The 18736-nt window shown below is 31.2% G+C and overlaps 4 protein-coding genes across 4 annotated transcripts; all 4 read left to right on the forward strand.

Moving 5' to 3' along the window:
* The first annotated feature begins 3042 nt into the window (after positions 1 to 3042).
* On the forward strand, positions 3043 to 5977 carry LOC130675420 (uncharacterized). The gene is made up of 4 exons (XM_057481111.1): positions 3043 to 3201; positions 5224 to 5354; positions 5445 to 5618; positions 5695 to 5977. The coding sequence occupies exons 1-4, from the start codon at positions 3088 to 3090 to the stop codon at positions 5834 to 5836; spliced, it is 561 nt and encodes a 186-aa protein (XP_057337094.1). The 5' UTR covers positions 3043 to 3087; the 3' UTR covers positions 5837 to 5977.
* An 891-nt stretch (positions 5978 to 6868) lies between these two features.
* LOC130670635 (apolipoprotein D-like) lies at positions 6869 to 10311 on the forward strand. Its single transcript, XM_057474076.1, has 4 exons — positions 6869 to 8013; positions 8083 to 8213; positions 8470 to 8643; positions 10133 to 10311. Exons 1-4 carry the CDS (start codon positions 7903 to 7905, stop codon positions 10266 to 10268), a joined length of 552 nt encoding a protein of 183 aa, XP_057330059.1. The 5' UTR covers positions 6869 to 7902; the 3' UTR covers positions 10269 to 10311.
* Positions 10312 to 12739: 2428 nt separating this feature from the next.
* On the forward strand, positions 12740 to 15880 carry LOC130666125 (apolipoprotein D-like). The gene is made up of 4 exons (XM_057466852.1): positions 12740 to 12900; positions 14209 to 14339; positions 14592 to 14765; positions 14885 to 15880. Exons 1-4 carry the CDS (start codon positions 12790 to 12792, stop codon positions 15045 to 15047), a joined length of 579 nt encoding a protein of 192 aa, XP_057322835.1. The 5' UTR covers positions 12740 to 12789; the 3' UTR covers positions 15048 to 15880.
* Positions 15881 to 16651: 771 nt separating this feature from the next.
* Positions 16652 to 18383, forward strand: LOC130666127 (apolipoprotein D-like). The gene is made up of 4 exons (XM_057466867.1): positions 16652 to 17150; positions 17374 to 17504; positions 17586 to 17759; positions 18213 to 18383. Exons 1-4 carry the CDS (start codon positions 17040 to 17042, stop codon positions 18352 to 18354), a joined length of 558 nt encoding a protein of 185 aa, XP_057322850.1. The 5' UTR covers positions 16652 to 17039; the 3' UTR covers positions 18355 to 18383.
* Positions 18384 to 18736: the final 353 nt, after the last annotated feature.

An 18736-nucleotide genomic window follows, 5' to 3' on the forward strand; every position in this document is an offset into this window, starting at 1 on the left:
TGTCACCTGTTGGAAGCTTATTTATCGGAATTTCATTAAAATTACCTCGACTTTCCTTCCACTTAGCGATAGTTGATAAATTGACGATCTACTGTATCTTATTTCAGAAACACGTGACGAAAAGCAAAGGGTCGCACTAAAAGTTGACTTTTGCTACACGGAGAAAAAAATATAGTAAATTTTACTAAAAAATATGAGAATAATTACTAAATTTGGATAGTAATCTTGAAACGCTTATGATTTATATGAAAAATTCATAAACAGATTAGCATATTTTACAAGTCGTTTAATAAATTTTACCATCCCGTTTAGTAAATTTTACTATATTAGAATGGAAAAAAATAAAATAAAATTTTTAATAGTTTTCCAACTTTTTATTACTATTGATTATTATTATTATTATTTCTGTCATCTGTATTGGTGTTGGTGTGGATTTTTGTTTTTTAAAAAATCACTTGATTCAACCGAGATTCGAACCCTGATCTCCCGCGTGCGAATCCTTTCCAATGTCTGACGGCCCGATGTGTCCTTTGAACAAAAGTTTCAGAACTTGTAATACATCTTTGTATATGCTATCCCCACCAACTTTTAATTTTATCTATACATAGTAGAATTTACTATACAGATAGTAAAAAAATATAATCGTGTTAGCAAAAAATACATTGCGTATAGTAATTTTTAATATTTTGTATAGTAACAAATCCTATATTGTATTAGAAAATTTACTTTCTTAAGTTTGTATTTATTAATAGTACTTGATAGTAAAATTTACTTTACCAATAGTAAAAAATATAATCGTCTTAGCAAAAAATACATTACGTATAGTAATTTTTAATATCTTATTATGTAATTATTACTAACTACCCAGGTAGAAAATTGTCTTAGTCGGACAAGTTTGAAACTTCAAAATAGCTTTATTTTAGCTTAACATCTAAGTCTTGTTTTGTAAGCTTTATTCTAGGTTGTTATTAGAATGAATTCTATGACAAGTCTTTAGAGTGTAACTAACCTTCAAATATACCTTGCTGTTAGCTCTTTTTCCACGCGTATGATAAGATTAGTTCTAAGCTTGGATTCTAAACTTAAAACTACCTTGTCTGCTAACATTACTCTAAGCGTACATTGAAAACTGAAGTTTGAGGTTAATTAGGAGTTTGTGTTATTGTTTATAAGTGATAAATAAGTTCAATTTTATTTGCAATATATATAAAGAAAAATATTTACTAAGCAAGTAAGTTTTGATTTTTTTTTAATTTATTGAATCACAAGTTTTTAATGCTCATAATAAAAAAATTTGAATTTTTTAGAACGTCCTGGCTCTCTTAAGTTAAATCAGTAAAAATGTTACTTATTTTTTCAGTAGTTACAAAATTTACTGAAAGATCAGTAGCTTTGAATAAATTTACTGACTAATCAGTGAATTTAGTTTCACGGCAGTAAAGAGTGCCATCTACTTGGAAGCTTGTTTGTTAGACAGAGGTTGATTTCAAGTTATAATCAAAGTTTATTATTTATATTGCACTGTTATTAGGGTAAGTTTAAAATATTTCAACAAACAAAAGTTAATTTATAATTTATATACTAATAAAACTTATATATTTTTCTCTATTGAATGTGACTAGAATAATTCTGAAATGTATTTGTAGTTGATTTACATCTAAGGTAATGCATAACCTCAAATCGTCTTATTAATTATTTTATGTTTTTAAATAAATATAATTATTATTTTCAGATAAATGTTTATAACTATTTTCAATGGAAAATTACTACAATTTAAGAGACAATTACTTGATGATATTGAAATGGAAGACTTATTAAATGAATTTTACTTTCAGTATGTGATTCAGTAAATGAATCAGTAATATTTTACTGATTTGCAATGATATATTTGGGACTATTTACATCAGTAAATATTCACTGATTCAGATTTAGAGAGTACATTACAAGCATAAAACTCATTACGTTATAGATTATATTGTTAAAACGATGAATGAAAACCATAAAAGAACATTTACTGTTTTATATTTCTAAAATATATATAACACTATACATTTAATGCCCAATATCTGATGTTTGTGTACAAAAAAAAAAAATAATAAAAAATTTTTCTCTGTAAACATGTTTTCAAACTTAAATTACCAAATCTATTCTAGCTAAGAATAAGATATATTTTTAACCTTATAGTAAGCTAAATTGTCACTGTTTATGCAAGCTAAAACTGCAAGCTTTATGTTAGCGATCCAAAGCGTTACCAACTAACCTTGTGTTAACCATAGTTTGTTAGCTAATTTTAGGCTAAAACTGATAAAATTAGCTTAATACAAGCTAATTCCATTGATTACTTTCTACCTGGGTAGTAAATTTTACGATAGTATTGTAATTTTTACTATACTTTTTTCTCCGTGTACGTCATGCGTGCAAAATATTCATACGGTATTGCGTCACTTTGCCCTTAAAAATATCTAGAGAATCTAATTTTCGCAGCTGGTGTTGGAAACTTTTTTTTTCCATTCCACAAAAATTATAAGGAAAATTATCTAGAGTTCTCTCTGCAGCTCAACAACCTTCAAAGCTGCAAGTTAATATGCCAATCATAAATTTTCGGTTGTTTTCTTTTTAAATAATATATAAGTATTCGTATTTAGTTAAGACATTATTATCTTTCATAATAATTATTTATAAATATTATTTTCTCGGGAAGTAAATACCAAAAATTTCAAAATATCCGTTAGATTTCTAACGAATGAACGTTCTATGGTGAATTCATGTTCCAAATTTGAATTTTCACTTGATCATACTTCCTGGTAATAGTGATACAAATAAGTAAAAAATAAATTAATCACTATTGGTTAAATAAATATATCGATGTTTAAGTAAATTTTGATAATACTTGTTTTTCAAAAATTTTGATAACAGTATTTTTATATGTAAGTGTTAAAATATTTTATAACCCTGAACTGCAGATGTGAGTAAATAATAAAGAAATTTCCTCGTTTTCTGGGTGGACAACCTCATATATATACTGCCAAATTTATAACCAAGATCAAATTCTTTTAAATTATTGAAGAAGTATTTCAATACTCAAAAATGTTGAGGGTGACAATTTTTTTCGGCTTAATCGCTGGATCTTTTGCTTACTATACACTACTCGATGGTCATTGTCCAAAATTATTTTCTAAGGAACCACATGAAGCCGATAAGGTAATTTAACATTTTTTCAAAAATTTATTATTAATTATTAATACTTTTATTTACATAGACAGATTTTTTTTGCACACCTCAAACGCGAAGTGAACAAGTTTTACTTTCTTCGTAAAGAATACGCCTTTTGATAATTCGCGTGCCAAATGCCAAAAGGGCGTATAAAAGTTATACGCTCTTTTGGCTTTGAAGAACCAAAAGGGCGTATAATTTTTTTGTTTTTGGTGCCAATCGTTTTGTAAACATGTTCTAAGCCTAAAAATCAAAAAAAAATTTCCAAAGCCAAAAGGGCGTATATCTTTAGATACGCCCTTTTGGCGTTAGTAAAATTTTTTTTCTGCAGACCTTTACGTTTCGAGCGATTCTAAAAAGAATGGCAAAAAAAATTTTTTATACGCCCTTTTGGCATGGAACCCTATCTAACTGCTGTAATACGCCCTTTTGGCATTTGGCACGCGAATTAATCAAAGTTAATTCCTTGGTAGCATTGTCTTACGCAAATTTCTTGACGAAAGTCTTTCATCAATTTTCTTACGGAAGTTTTGAACAGGATGGAACCCTATGGATTCTTACATAAATCCATACTTTCTTGCATGGATTCCTATGGGTTCTCGTGCGATCTTACATGGATTTTTTTTTTAGTATATATACGTATATTAAAAGGCCTTGGGCATTCCCAATCTAGCCAATCGAGTCAAATTCATGTACGAATCAAATTCACGCCTCACCCAAATCAAATTCAATTTTTGAAACCAGATCGAATTCATGGATCGGCGACGGGACGAACCTCAGGGCCAAAAGACCTTACACTCTTTGTGTGAAAAATTATTTCGACAACCGCTGGGATTCAAACCCACGCCTGGCCAATGATCAAGTTCGAGAAGCCTAGGTCTTACGCCTAGACCGTTCGGCCATGATCAATGGTTACATGGATTTTTTTGAAAGAGAGTAAGGGCAGCCATCTGCTGGTATCTTGGGCAATTCTGCAGCAAGCCTTACTTAAGAATCTTAGCCAAATATTACAGCAGATTTACTTGAGACATCTTATTGGCTCCGTGCGCTTACGTATATTACTATAGAAGTAAATGTGTATTGTGTATACGTATTGAAGTTCCGATCCTCTTTGTTGGTGGCGCTGTCATTATGCATGTATACGTCTCACACTGATGATTTAATAGTATTAGTATTTTCGTGCACGGACCCGATGAAAAAAGATTTTGTACAATTGTATAGAATTATATATCAATTATATATGGACTATATATAATTATATATAGACTATATATAATTGGATAGAAAAAATGGCCCGATCCAATTGTATAGAAATTGTATACAATTCTATACAAATTTTATACAATTCTATATATTGCAATTATATAGAATTGTATATAATTATATAGAATTGTATATAATTATATAGAATTGTATATAATTTGTATAAAATTGTATATAATTATATAGGCTTGCATACAATTTGTGTAGAATTGTATACAATTTCTATACACTTGTATACAATTGGATCAGGCCATTTTTTGTATATAATTTTATACAATTGTATAGAATTATATATCAATTATATATGGACTATATATAATTATATATAGACTACATATAATTGGATAGAAAAAATGGCCAGATCCAATTGTATACAATTTGTATAGAAATTGTATACAATTCTATATATTGCAATTGTATAGAATTGTATATAATTATATAGAATTGTATATAATTATATAGACTTGCATACAATTTGTGTAGAATTGTATACAATTTCTATACACTTGTATACAATTGGATCGGGCCATTTTTTGTATATAATTTTATACAATTGTATAAAATCTTTTTTCATCGGGGAGCTAATAGGTATTTTGTCCTAGACTTGTCCAAAACTGATCATGAAGACTTGAAATACAGATTTACATAAAAATTTCTACTTAGATTGATTACCAAAAATGTCACCCGAACGTTTGAGGTGTGGACTTTTTAATTTTTAAAAATTTAAATGAATATTTTTGCTTTTAGGTTCCCGGAGACTACTATCTAATTAAGCGCAACGTCGAAAATTGGAATAATCACGGAAAATGTTTGAGATTACATTTTGACCCACCTGTAGATGGCGAAGTGAGATGCCGTACCACTAGCGTTTCTACAAAGTAATTATCTATAATTCATACACAATAAAAACTATTTAATCGAATTATTTTCAAATTTTTTAATTATTTTATTGACATTACATCATTCAGAACCAACGAAACTTCAGTACTGGAGTCCAAAGTAACAATAGATAAGAACTATATTGTACATTTCCGTCACAAACTGCCAATTTGGGGTGATTATGATGAATACCAGGTGGTTCTTAAGTCAGATTATGTAAACTATACTATCGCCGTAGGCTGTCGCAATTTCGGACATAAACAGTAAGTTAAAAATAAATTATCCCAATTATCCCAATGCTTAAATTCCGTAAGCTCATTTTGCTTGAAATTTTTTTAGTATTGAAAACGCCTACGTATTCTCAAGATACAAAGATTTCTGCGACGACGACTTTGTGGACAGAGTGTTTGACAGTTACGGCATCGACTATCCAAATTGGGTTCGAATTGATCAAGAAAACTGTGATGATTGTATAGCATAATTATCAAATTAGGTTCTATGCAATACGATTTGTTTCATTTTTGGAACTGTTAAATTATATAAATTATATACGTTAATATTTGTGTAACATTGTTTTCTGTATATGATCACTATATAAAATAAAGGCCTATATAACACTAAATTATTACGACTTTTTTTTAGACATTTATTACACAGAAAATAGGAATTTTTCACGCAAGAAATTTATTCTGCCCCCGAAAAATCCTTTTTTTCTGTGTATCAAATTGTCTGGCTCCGCATTCTCTGAATCAACTTTAAGATTTGCACGCTGGAAATTAATGATGAAAATAAATACGAAAATTTACCTAACGGTTAAAAAATCTGTAGGAACCCAAGAAAAATATTTATTGTCATTTCTAGTGTCTAATTATTTCTCCCTATTATTATTAATATGTAAATTAGGGTGATTCAAAAAACAAACAAATTTTTTTTTTCTTCCAAACAGGTTTAAAAGTTTCATTTAGATAAAAAAAAGACGCCTGTGAAAATTAGAGCTCTTAATATTAACATTAAGAGGTTCCTCAACGCACTTTTCTATTTCCTATAAGAATAACATGGAAAAAATTTTTATTACGTCTTCTGATTTTTATAAGTAGCTAACGATGCATCATAGGAATAATTGGCAGGCATGTTTTTGTAGGGAATTGAATGCTCTACAAAAAAAGATTCTTATTATTTTTTGATAAATCTATTTATTCAAAAGTTATTTGAGGTTGAAGTCGAATTCATATTAAATTTTGAGATTTTCTTACTTTTTCAGCGAAACTATCAGACTTATTACAAAATATCATTGAATCTTTTTTATAGAAAATTTTATTTCCTAGAAATTATTTCTAACAAAGTTTTTTCTAATTCCGCATTGTTTTCTAGTTATTTTCATTTTAATGTCATGCTCATAAAAAAAATAGTCTTCTGATCGATTTTAAGAGCTTGACATTAAAATAAAAATAACTAGAAAACAATGCGGAATTCGAAAAAACTTTATTAGAAATAATTTCTAGGAAATAAAATTTCCTACAAAAAAGATTCAATAATATTTTGTAATAGGTCTGATAGTTTCGCCGGAAAAGTAAGAAAATCTCAAAATTTAACATGAATTTGACTTCAACCTCAAATAACTTTTGAACAAATAGATTTATCAAAAAATGATAAGAATCTTTTTTTGTAGAGCATTCAATCCCCTACAAAAATATGCCTGCCAATTATTCCTATGACGCATCGTTAGCTACTTATAAAAATCAGAAGACGTAAAAAAAATTTTTTCCATGTTATTCTTATGGGAAATAGAAAAGTGCAATGCGGAAACTCTTAATATTAATATTAAGATCTCTAATTTTCACAGGCATCTTTTTTTATCTAAAAAAACTTTTGAACCTGTTTGGAAGAAAAAAAAATTTGTTTGTTTTTTGAATCACCCTAATATAAATATATATAATATCAGCGCCAAAAACTTCAACGATTTCAAAATCGAAGTATAATTTGATCAGACATTTAAACATATGGTCGCTAATTACTTTTAATTACAACATGAACCAGTGCAAGCAAGCAGATAATTAAGATATCATATGCGAATAATTGATTAATTAATTAATTTTATGAAAATTAAATAATTTATTGGAGTGTGATTAAGTAATTATAGTTTTTCAAAATAACTAATCAAAAATTTCACTTGCTTATAGACTATAAATACCAAAAATCCCAAATAATCTTTTATTTTTTATTGATGAAATTTCCTAGGGACAGCGAAACAAACAATAAAATCATTAATTAATCATTAAATCAATTAATAAAATCATTAATTAAATATATCGATGCCCCAGACAGAAGTTAAATAACTGATGTTTCAAAAAAATTGCGAAATAGAATATTTTTATAAAAATTTATTAATATATTTCACAATAACGTCTCGCAGATGCAAGTAACACATTTAATAAATATGAACGTTTCACAATTGGGTGATTAAAACCCCTATATATGCCGCTAAATTTACGCCTGACATCAAATCTCTTGAGAATATTGAAGACAGACCTAAAACTTTAAGCGAAAATGTTGAGCGTTACAGTTTTTTTCGGTTTGATCGCTGGGTCTTTTGCTTTGACATTCCTTGATGGCAATTGTCCACAAGTAGGTCCTCTGAACCCAGTTGATATTAATGCGGTATGTATTTTTTTTTGAAAAATTTTTAAAATAAGAAATATTTAATTTCATGGACTGATTTATTTTCAGTTGGCTGGAGACTGGTGGTTACTCGAACGCAACGTCGACAATTGGGATAATGTAGGAAAATGTGGAAAAAAACATATCGATCCAGTAGTTAATGGCACCTTACGAGTTGTTACCAGCCGTGTTTCGACAAAGTAACTATTTATTTGTTATTAACGATAAGAAAATTTAAATACTCTTCATAGCTGCTACCAAAAAACCTGTGGCAACTAGCGATCATTGTTTTCCGTTTAATAATCCTATGAAAAAAAACTCATAATACAGCCTACATTCCCACATAGCACTTTCGGATGGATCCCCATACGGATTCTGATAGGGAACCTTTTCAATTGTTGCTAAAACGTTGAATTATTCGTAAATTATTCATTTTATTTCCATTACATTATTTAGAACCAGCGTAACTTCATTGGTTGAGGCCCAAGTAACTGTTAGTGAGGACAATGTAGTGCATTTCCGTATTCAAGTACCAATTTGGGGTGAATTCAACCAAGACCACTGGATTCTTGATACAGATCCTGAAAATTATGCCATAATCTGGAACTGTCAAAATTGGGGAAGACAACAGTAAGTTAACAACAATATTGACAATAATTTCATTTATATCCTAGCAAATCCGAATTACAGTAACTTACCGTAATTTACGGTAGTTACCGTAATTTACGGCAATCGCCGCAATTTACTGTAATTTACGGTATTCTACGGCAAAAATGCGGTATTTTACCGTCATTTACGCTACTCTATCGCAATTTGTGGTATTTTTACCGCAATTTACGGCAAATTACGGCAAACATCGTAATTTACGGTAAATTACGGTAGTTACCACGATTTACGGCAATTTACTGTAATGTACGGTATTCTACGACAAAAATGCGGTATTTTACCGTTATGTACGCTAGTCTATCGTAATTTGTGGTATTTTTACCGTAATTTACGGCAAACATCGTAATTTACGGTAAATTCTGGTAGTTACCGCGATTTACGGCAAGTTACTGTAATTTACGGTATTCTACGGCAAAATGCGGTATTTTACCGTTATTTACGCTAGTCTATCGCAATTTGTGGTATTTTTACCGTAATTTACGACAAACATCGCAATTTACGGTAAATTACGGTAGTTACCGCGATTTACGGCAAGTTACTGTAATTTACGGTATTCTACGGCAAAATGCGGTATTTTACCGTTATTTACGCTAGTCTATCGTAATTTGAGGTATTTTTGCCGTAATTTACGGCAAATGGCGTCAAACATCGTAAATTACGGCAGTTACCGCGATTTACGGCAATTTACTGTAATTTATGGTATTCAACAGCAAAAATGCGGTATTTCACCGTTATGTACGCTAGTCTATCGTAATTTGTGGTATTTTTACCGTAATTTACGGCAAACATCGTAATTTACGGTAAATTCTGGTAGTTACCGCGATTTACGGCAAGTTACTGTAATTTACGGTATTCTACGGCAAAATGCGGTATTTTACCGTTATTTACGCTAGTCTATCGCAATTTGTGGTATTTTTACCGTAATTTACGACAAACATCGTAATTTACGGTAAATTACGGTAGTTACCGCGATTTACGGCAAGTTACTGTAATTTACGGTATTCTACGGCAAAAATCCGGTATTTTACCGTTATTTACGCTACTCTATCGTAATTTGAGGTATTTTTGCCGTAATTTACGGCAAATGGCGTCAAACATCGTAAATTACGGCAGTTACCGAGATTTACGGCAATTTACTGTAATTTACGGTATTCAACAGCAAAAATGCGGTATTTCACCGTCATTTACGCTACTCTATCGTAATTTGTGGTATTTTTCCCGTAATTTACGGCAAATGACGGCAAACACCTTAATTTACGGTAAAACACGGTAGGTTACCATACTTTACCTAAGACGGTAATTCTGCCGGATACCGTAAATTACCGTAATTTACCGTAATTCGGATTTCCTAGGGTAGGCAGATCGAAATTGTGATTGAGATTTTATTTTTCGATTATGAACTGAGTAAATTCCGATTAATGATTAACTCTAAATTGACTTGAAATTTTTTTAGCACCGAAGGCCTCTGGATATTCGGAAGAAACAAATACATATGCGGATTCGACGAAGGATATGTAAGACGAGTACTTGGAAGTTATGGCCTCCGTTATCCGAAGATGATTAGAATTGATAACGAAAATTGTCTTTAATGTAATATAGTTTGTAATCAAGTTTCATAAAATAGATGTAATTTTGGCAATAATAAAAAACTAAATAAAATTTTATAGATCCACGTTTATTGAACGATTAACCGACAAAACTTTTACTTGAATTTTTCCCACATTTTACCCTAATCTGCTATAGAGTTTCGAAATTTTATAAAATTTCAACATTATTTCTTATATTATGATTTCTTCTCACTAATTACTGCTTCCTACGTCAAACCCGTTACGCATCATTGATTTTGAATGAATATTGATATTATAATTACTGTATATTTGATGTGAGGCCGGTGATTTCCTAATCTAAGTATAAATTTGATCAAACATTCAAACTTATAATTACTTTCAATGTCAACATGAACCAGCGCAAGCAGACAGTTAAGAAATTATATGCAAAAAATTATAATTGTTTAATTACTGTGATAAAAATCACATTATTTATTAGCATTTAATTAAGCTGTTATCACTTTTTAAAATAATAACCCGATCAGAAAAATCCGTGTAGTATTACATTGTATGGGAGTGTATAGAAATCCGTATGGAAAACTATGGATTGCGTAAGGATCCATGGAAATCAACATAAGAAAGTACGGATTTAGGAAACCCATGCAGGAAGGTATGAAATTCTCCACGTAAATTACCGTAATACCACAATTCGGATCTACTAGGGATGTATTTCCACATAGGAATCTAACCTAGATTCCCATATGGGTATTTGCAGGCATTGGATTTTCACACAGAGAGAATTTTTTGATGAAAATTAATCTGTAATTTCGAGCAATTCTGGGCTATTCTAAAAAATTGGTATTTTTTATTTTAATTTTTAATATTTTTGTAGAAATAATGAACGTCGCTACTCTAACAGATCCGAATTACGGAAAATTGCCGTAATTTACCGGAAAAATGCGGTATTTTATAGTAACTACGACATTTTACGGCAATATTGCGATATTTTACTGCAAATTTGCGGTAACATTGCGGTATTTTACCGTAAAAAGCGTAATTTGCTCAAGAAACACTTAGAAAAATTACCGTCAACGCGGTAATTTACGGAACATTGCGGTAATTTACTGCATTTTACGGTGAACTTGCTGTAAATTCCGGTATTTTGCGGTAATTTACCGTAATTCGGATCCTTTAGGATAAACTATATTTTACTCTACTAGTGAGTAATTTTTTAACAGCAGATATAAATCAGAATGAATAAGATATGAAGCAGAATATTTCATCTTAATCTACCAATTCTTTCTCTATAGTTGTCCCGATGAAAACTTGGGATTTTTTTCCCATCAGTTTCTTCTCCCACCACTACAATATTAGAATGGGCGCATGCGTCATTAAATGTGCGCATGTGCCAAACCAACTTTTGAAGGGTGGGGGAAGAAATCGTGGTGGGAAAAATTCCCAGGCTTTCATCGGGAAGACTATACATGTATTAATTTTTACTCCCCAGTATACCTTTTTTCAAAACCCATTGATTTTATGATGAAAAATTGCTTATAGCTCGAATAAAATTTCGAATCTATTAAAGTATTTTTCTAAACTGCATATTAATATAATTCAGTAGTAGACGTTAATCTCCGGTTAATTTTGGCTTCTGTTAAATGTTATTTTACTCGCTGCAACTTACATGTTACGCCCACACACGTATGCTTGGAAAAAGAGACGATCTTCTCTCTCTCTCTAGCTCAGTGGTTTCTATAGCAACGCAAGTGATTTTGAACAGACAATGGAAAAATAATTATTTTAATCTTAATGTAAATACAAATTAATATGTATTTTAAAATAAAATAAAAGTTTTTGTTTCTGTTATTTCAGACCAATATGAGTAATTTTTTTCTTTTTTAAATATTTATTTTGTCATTTTAATGCAATGGGATGATTTTAGATTTTTTATAAAAATTTCAACCTATTAATTGTAATTTTTTTCTTACCTTAACATAAATTTCATAAAATGAATCATCAACTTTTATCGTAACCCACGGGTTAAAATTGAATTAAAAAATTTTTAATTAGACAGGCGCTAGGGGTAATTTTGAAAAGTAAAATTTCGTAAGTCAAAAGTCAAAAGTCATAATGGCCCAAGATTACTCGATTTAAAGTAATTTTCAGAATAAAAGACATGCCAATATTTTCATGCAAAAATTCTCCTCATGCATAGGAAATTATTCCAAAAATCCACATATGGATCCATACTAGATTCCCATAGGGATTTAGGATGCTCGGATTCCCATGGAAATCCTCGGAAAAATCTATTCCTATAGAAAACCATCTGGAAATCGATTCGAAAATGCCATATGGGAGTATAAGCTTTCCTCCCACGCAGATTGTTTTGATAAAACTGTTTTTGTATAAACTTGAGTATATTTAAAAATATCACTCCGCAGATGTGAGGGTACATACAATAAACAAATTTCACAATTCGATGACTGGGAGTGATATATAAACCGCGGAATCGGCAGTGAAAATTACGTTCTTTGAGAATATCGGAAAAATATCCAAGACCAAAATGTTGAAAGTCGTAGTTTTTTTCGGGTTAATTGCTGGTTCATTCGCTGTGAATTATATCACTGGAAGTTGCCCAAATGTAACCCCTATGAGTCCGGTTGATCTGAATGAGGTAATTTTTGTGGATTTAAAAAAAAAATTACAACTAATTAGAATAGAATAGAATATCGTATTTATTTGTATCACATATCGTGTTTTACAAAACTGTTTCTTTTTGTTATATTAATTATTTACATTTTTTCTTTTACACTAAATTTTTTACTTATTTACTACATAATTGCACTATCCTTATCATCTTATTTCACCCTTCTACCTCACTTATCACAGTCACGTTACAATAATTTTATACTTTTTTATTCTTTATTTAAACTAGTATCTCTACACTGTAAAAAATTCGCGGAGTGAATGCGGATTAAATCCAAAGTGAACGCGGAGTGAATGAATTTTTAATTATTCACTCCCCTCGGAGTGAAATTCACTCCGCAGGGGAGTTTTCGCGGAGTAGATAATTTTTTATTAATTTAATCCCTCCGGAGTGAAATTCACTCCGGAGCGGAGTTTTGACAATATTATCAATAAAATATAACTTCACATAATAAAATCAAAGTAAAAATTCGCGTATTACATTATTGATCAGCTGATATGCACACACATACACACATACATATTTAGGCACACACGCGCACTCGCACACACACGCACGCACACATTTGCACACACGCATACATTCGAACACACGTACACATTTGTACACACGAACACATTTGCACACTCGCACAAATTTGCACACACGCACACATTTACACACACGCACAAATTTGCACACACGCACACATTTGCACACACGCACAAATTTGCACACACGCACACAAACACCTGCACACACCCAAACACACACATGCACGCAAACACACACACACACACACACACACACACACACACACACATTGTTTAGCAGTTTGATATAAATTTATTTAAGTATTAAAACTCCGGACCGGAGTGAATTGGGAGTGAAATAAAATCCGCGTCACTCCGAGATCACTCCGCTAAAAAAAACTCCCAATTCACTCCGCACGCGGAGTGATTTTTTTCAAAACTCCGGGACTCCGAGTGGCGGAGTGAATCCGGAGTGAATTCGAATTTTATTTCACTCCGGATTTTTTACAGTGTACATGTATTGCGATGTCATCATTTTTTTTGACATTCTATATTGTAACAATCATTTTCCTTAAACAGTTTTTCAATCTCTCCAACATATATACACAGTTCCCTATTTATATCCCCTTTTAACGTTGCAATTAATTTTTCACTTGTTAATTCCCCCTCTAGTTCGTCCCACCATTTGCTTCTTGCTTGTAATTACAACTAATTATTAAAATTTGTATTTTATATCAACTAATTTAAAAAAATTTTCTTTTAGATCGCTGGAGACTGGTGGTCACTTCTTCGGGACGATCATAGTTGGGATCTTGATGCAACTTGTATCTTGGACCATTTCGAGCCACCTGTAAACGGCGTGATCAGAGCTGTTGCCAGTAGTATTTCGATATCGTAATTATTTATATTTTATTTATTACTATAAATAATAAGAGAATGTGAATCCCTATCAAAAAATCGACGTGAAAATTCAGCTGTGTTCGGATTGATTTCCATATGATTTTTTATAAGAATCCCACCGTCCTAAATCCTTAAGGAAATCTATGGATTCCCATACAATTCTGCATGGATTTTTTTGATAGGGTAGTGTTTGAATCGAAATATTCGTTAAGTTTTTATTTATTTTATTGACATTATTTTTTTTAGGACCAACATACTTTCAGTGATGGAATCCAACGTAACTTTGACAGAAGACAATATATTACGTTTTAGTCACCATCGACCAGCTTGGGGTGACTCTGAGCAATACCAGATTGTTCTTGATTCAGTTCCTGATACTTATGCTATAGTCTACAGCTGTAAAAATTATCGAACCACGTAGTAAGTTATTAATTAGTATATTACACACCCAGGGCGAAAAGTAGGACATTTCAACCCGCGTGTCTTTGCCTACCTGAATTCTTATGCAAAATTAACTCGACATTTTTTTTATTTTCTAGCGTTGAGAGATTCTGGGTCTTCGGAAGAAATAGTAATCAATCCGGGTATTTTACCAACGAAAATTATTTGATGCAAGTATTGGACAATTATGGTCTTAAGTATCCAAATTGGGTTAAAGTTAATAACGAAAACTGTTATTGCTCGACTCAACGCGAAGCGTGAGTTGTGCTTTACTCTCACTCTCTCAAGGTCAAGCGATTATTTCGGCTTAAATTGTTTTTATCCGATCCTTTTTGCACTTTGAGTATTAAATGAGTTGACAAATATCAACAATAACACTTTTTTATGACAGTAGATACTTAAAAAAACACTATTTTTGCAAGATAGTAAATAAAAAACCGTTTTGAAAAAATATTTCGGTGGACGTCGGGTTGTCTGTATGTGCGGATGATGTATGTGGTCACGATAACGCCCAAAAAACTTCACTTTTTGAGTCAATTTTTTTTTCATTCACTTCAGTATCATTCTGAGTAATAGCCTATTTCAAATTATCGTCTTATGCAATGTAATTTAATTGAAAAATGAATAAATTCATTAACAGTGAACAGTCTTTCTTGTATATCTATATCTATATATATAGAAAAATTAAAAAATAGTTCAATCTTTGGCCACATATGGACTTAAGTCGCGGAAAAATAAATACTATTCGCGGGAAAATTCAAAAGAAATTTTTTCTTTTATTTTATTTAATACTTTTACGGAGTATTTATATATGCTTGAATATTGAGTAACTGATTAATGATTAATGATTATTTTTGTCATAAAATGAGCGTTGAGACGTGCACTTTTTGATTTTCCAAACTTTTTAATTTTTTTTACGCAATGTCTAAATATACAGAAAAAAACCTGTGTTCGGAATAGCCTACCGCGTGGCACGTTATCGTGTCGCACATTTATCACATATTCTATCCCACCTATTTCTGTACACTTATCCGCGTCGTTTTTTTAAATGTAATTTGTTGTCTGATTAAAAAAAATAAATGAATCTTGTCATATTTGTGTATGATTTTTTTTATGCGTACAATCACTATATAAAATAATCGTATCCCTATAAAACAAAAATCCACATAAGAATCCTGACAAGACTATCGTAGATTTAGGATGCTCTGGATTCCCATCGAAATTCACATGAGTCTACGCTAGATTCCTATAAGATGTCATACGGGTCTCCGTCCGAAAACGCCATATGAGAATTTGAGCTGATTTTCCACGTGGATTTTTTTGACAGGACAGCGATCGTTCGAAACCATGTACCGGATTTTCGAAGTATAAATTTGATCAAACATTCAAACATATGATTACTTTCAATGTCAACACGAACCAGCACAAGCAAGCAGACTGTTAAGAAATCATATGCAAAAAATTATAATTGTTTAATTACTGTGATAAAAATCACATTATTTATTCGCATTTAATTAACCTGTTATCGGCTTTCAAAATAATTACGTGATCAGACAAATTCATGAAGAATTGTATGGAAATCTATATGAGATTTCATATAGGACTCGGATACTTGGGTTTCTATGTAAAACTTCCATCCATGGTGAACCATGTATGTCCACATAAGAATATAACCGAGATTCCCATATGGACATTTGCATGCATTGATTTCCCATGGAAAATCTCGTAGGAATTTATATAGAAATTTATAAAGTTGACAGATTTCTACACGGTGAAAAATTTCCACTAAATTTTACTATGGGCGCATCGTAACGCTGGACTATAAGAAACTGGTACAAAATTTACAAGTGGCCCATAGTAAACGTATGCGCATCGGCCACAATCGTGTAATCTGCGCCTACGTTTACTATGGAACACTTGTAAATTTTGTACCAGTTTTCTTATAGTCCAGCGTTACGATGCACCCATAGTAAAATTTAGTGGAAATTTTTCACCGTGTATAGGCAACCATATGGAAATCGATCTGAAAACGCCATATGGGAATATGAGCTCACATCCCACGTGAACTTTTTTTTTATAAAAAACTGTTTAAATAAAATTGCGTATTTTTAGAATAATTGCTTCGCAGATGTGAATATACGTCAAGTAAAAAACGAGTTTCACAATTCGATGACTCGGAGTGATATATAAACCGCGGAACCGGCAGTCAAAATTACATTATTTGAGAATATCTGAAAAATATAAAAAACTAAAATGTTGAGTGTCACAGTTTTTTTTGGGTTAATCGCTGGTTCTTTTGCTTTGAATTATATCCAAGGTAGTTGCCCAAATATAACTCCTAAGGGTCCGGTAGATCTCAATGAGGTAATTTTTGTGCCCTGATTAAACAAAATGATTTGTTTTTTAATCATTTTAAATACTTTTTGATCCTTCAAATCATTTCTAATCCTGTCTCTTATGGACATTTAACGTGTGAAATCATTTTTAATCATTTTGTTTAATCAGGGTGGATTTAAAAAAAAAATTATAACTAATTAGTAAAATTTGTATTTTATATCACTAATTTAAAAAAAAATTTTGATTTTAGATCGCTGGAGACTGGTGGTCACTTCTACGAGATGACCAAAGTTGGGATCTTGATGCAACTTGTATATTGGACCATTTCGAACCACCCATAAACGGCGTGATCAGAGCTGTTGCCAGTAGTATTTCGATATCGTAATTATTTATACTTCATTTATTACTTATAGATTATAAAAGAATATGAATACCTTATTTTATTGACATTATATATTTTAGGACCAACGTACTTTCAGTGATTGAATCCAACATAACTTTGAGTGCCGACAAAATATTACATTTCAGTCACCATCTACCAGCTTGGGGCGACTCCGACCAAGACCAGATTGTTCTTGATTCAGTTCCTGATACTTATGCTATAGTTTACAGCTGTAAAAATTATCGAACCACCTAGTAAGTTATTAATTAGTATATTACACACCCAGGGCGTAAAGTAGAACATTATCCCGACCCGCGTGTATTTGTCGACCTGACACGAAAGCGACTACGAAAAACACGCGGGTTCAAATGCTCTGCCTTCCTCTGTGTTGTAAAATTTTTCACCATTTGCACAAAATAGCGCATGCGCTGATGTTGATTCTTTGTTTTCACATAAGAGAAAACGTAGTACGACTTTTCTCCCGCGAAACAGGGCAGGAATTTAAATTTTCGGTGCAGATAGAAAAATAGTATATTACACACCTAGAGCAGTAAAGTAGAAAATGTCTCAGATCACATGTAATCTGAGGCTTTCCTATTTACTGCCCAAGGTGTGTAATATACTATTAATTAAACTTTATAACACAAAGTGACTTAATGAATTCGAATGTAAAATTAACTCTACTGTTTTTTCCAAATTGTTTTTAGTGTTGAGAGATTCTGGGTCTTCGGAAGATGTCCAGAACAATACGGGTATTTTACCAACCAGGGCTATTTGAGACAAGTATTAGACAGTTATGGGCTCAGATATCCAAGATGGGTTAAAATTAATAACCAAAACTGTAATTAATTTTTTTTAATTACTGTATTTTGTTGAATGATTAAATAAAATGAATTAATCTTGTAATATTTGCGTATGATTTTTTTTCTGTGTACAATCACTCTATAAAATAAAAAAAATCCCCATAGGAATCCTTACGAGACTCCCATATGGATTAAGGATGCTGTAGATTCCCATGGAAATCGACTAATCGATTACTTAGCTTGTCTATTGTACGCACGATGGCTTATTTGGATTTTTCTTTTAGACATTTATTAGTATTGAGTTGTCAGGCTTCGCACTCTCTGAATATAATTTTTCATAATTGTTAAGTATCGTAAACAAAGATGTTAAATTAGCTGACAATCTATTGTATAAAAATAAATAAAACAAGTATAAAATTTATGAAATA

Source organism: Microplitis mediator, chromosome 1 (assembly GCF_029852145.1).
Source record: "Microplitis mediator isolate UGA2020A chromosome 1, iyMicMedi2.1, whole genome shotgun sequence".
Taxonomy (NCBI): domain Eukaryota; kingdom Metazoa; phylum Arthropoda; class Insecta; order Hymenoptera; family Braconidae; genus Microplitis; species Microplitis mediator.

Coding starts and splice junctions, on each gene's coding strand:
- LOC130675420 (XM_057481111.1), top strand. CDS start 3,088: ATGTTGAGGGTGACAATTTTTTTCGGCTTAATCGCTGGATCTTTTGCT. Junction 3,202..5,223: donor AACCACATGAAGCCGATAAG/GTAATTTAACAT, acceptor TTTTGCTTTTAG/GTTCCCGGAGACTACTATCT. Junction 5,355..5,444: donor ACCACTAGCGTTTCTACAAA/GTAATTATCTAT, acceptor TACATCATTCAG/AACCAACGAAACTTCAGTAC.
- LOC130670635 (XM_057474076.1), top strand. CDS start 7,903: ATGTTGAGCGTTACAGTTTTTTTCGGTTTGATCGCTGGGTCTTTTGCT. Junction 8,214..8,469: donor ACCAGCCGTGTTTCGACAAA/GTAACTATTTAT, acceptor TACATTATTTAG/AACCAGCGTAACTTCATTGG. Junction 8,644..10,132: donor CAAAATTGGGGAAGACAACA/GTAAGTTAACAA, acceptor AAATTTTTTTAG/CACCGAAGGCCTCTGGATAT.
- LOC130666125 (XM_057466852.1), top strand. CDS start 12,790: ATGTTGAAAGTCGTAGTTTTTTTCGGGTTAATTGCTGGTTCATTCGCT. Junction 14,340..14,591: donor GCCAGTAGTATTTCGATATC/GTAATTATTTAT, acceptor TATTTTTTTTAG/GACCAACATACTTTCAGTGA. Junction 14,766..14,884: donor AAAAATTATCGAACCACGTA/GTAAGTTATTAA, acceptor TTTATTTTCTAG/CGTTGAGAGATTCTGGGTCT.
- LOC130666127 (XM_057466867.1), top strand. CDS start 17,040: ATGTTGAGTGTCACAGTTTTTTTTGGGTTAATCGCTGGTTCTTTTGCT. Junction 17,505..17,585: donor GCCAGTAGTATTTCGATATC/GTAATTATTTAT, acceptor TATATATTTTAG/GACCAACGTACTTTCAGTGA. Junction 17,760..18,212: donor AAAAATTATCGAACCACCTA/GTAAGTTATTAA, acceptor AATTGTTTTTAG/TGTTGAGAGATTCTGGGTCT.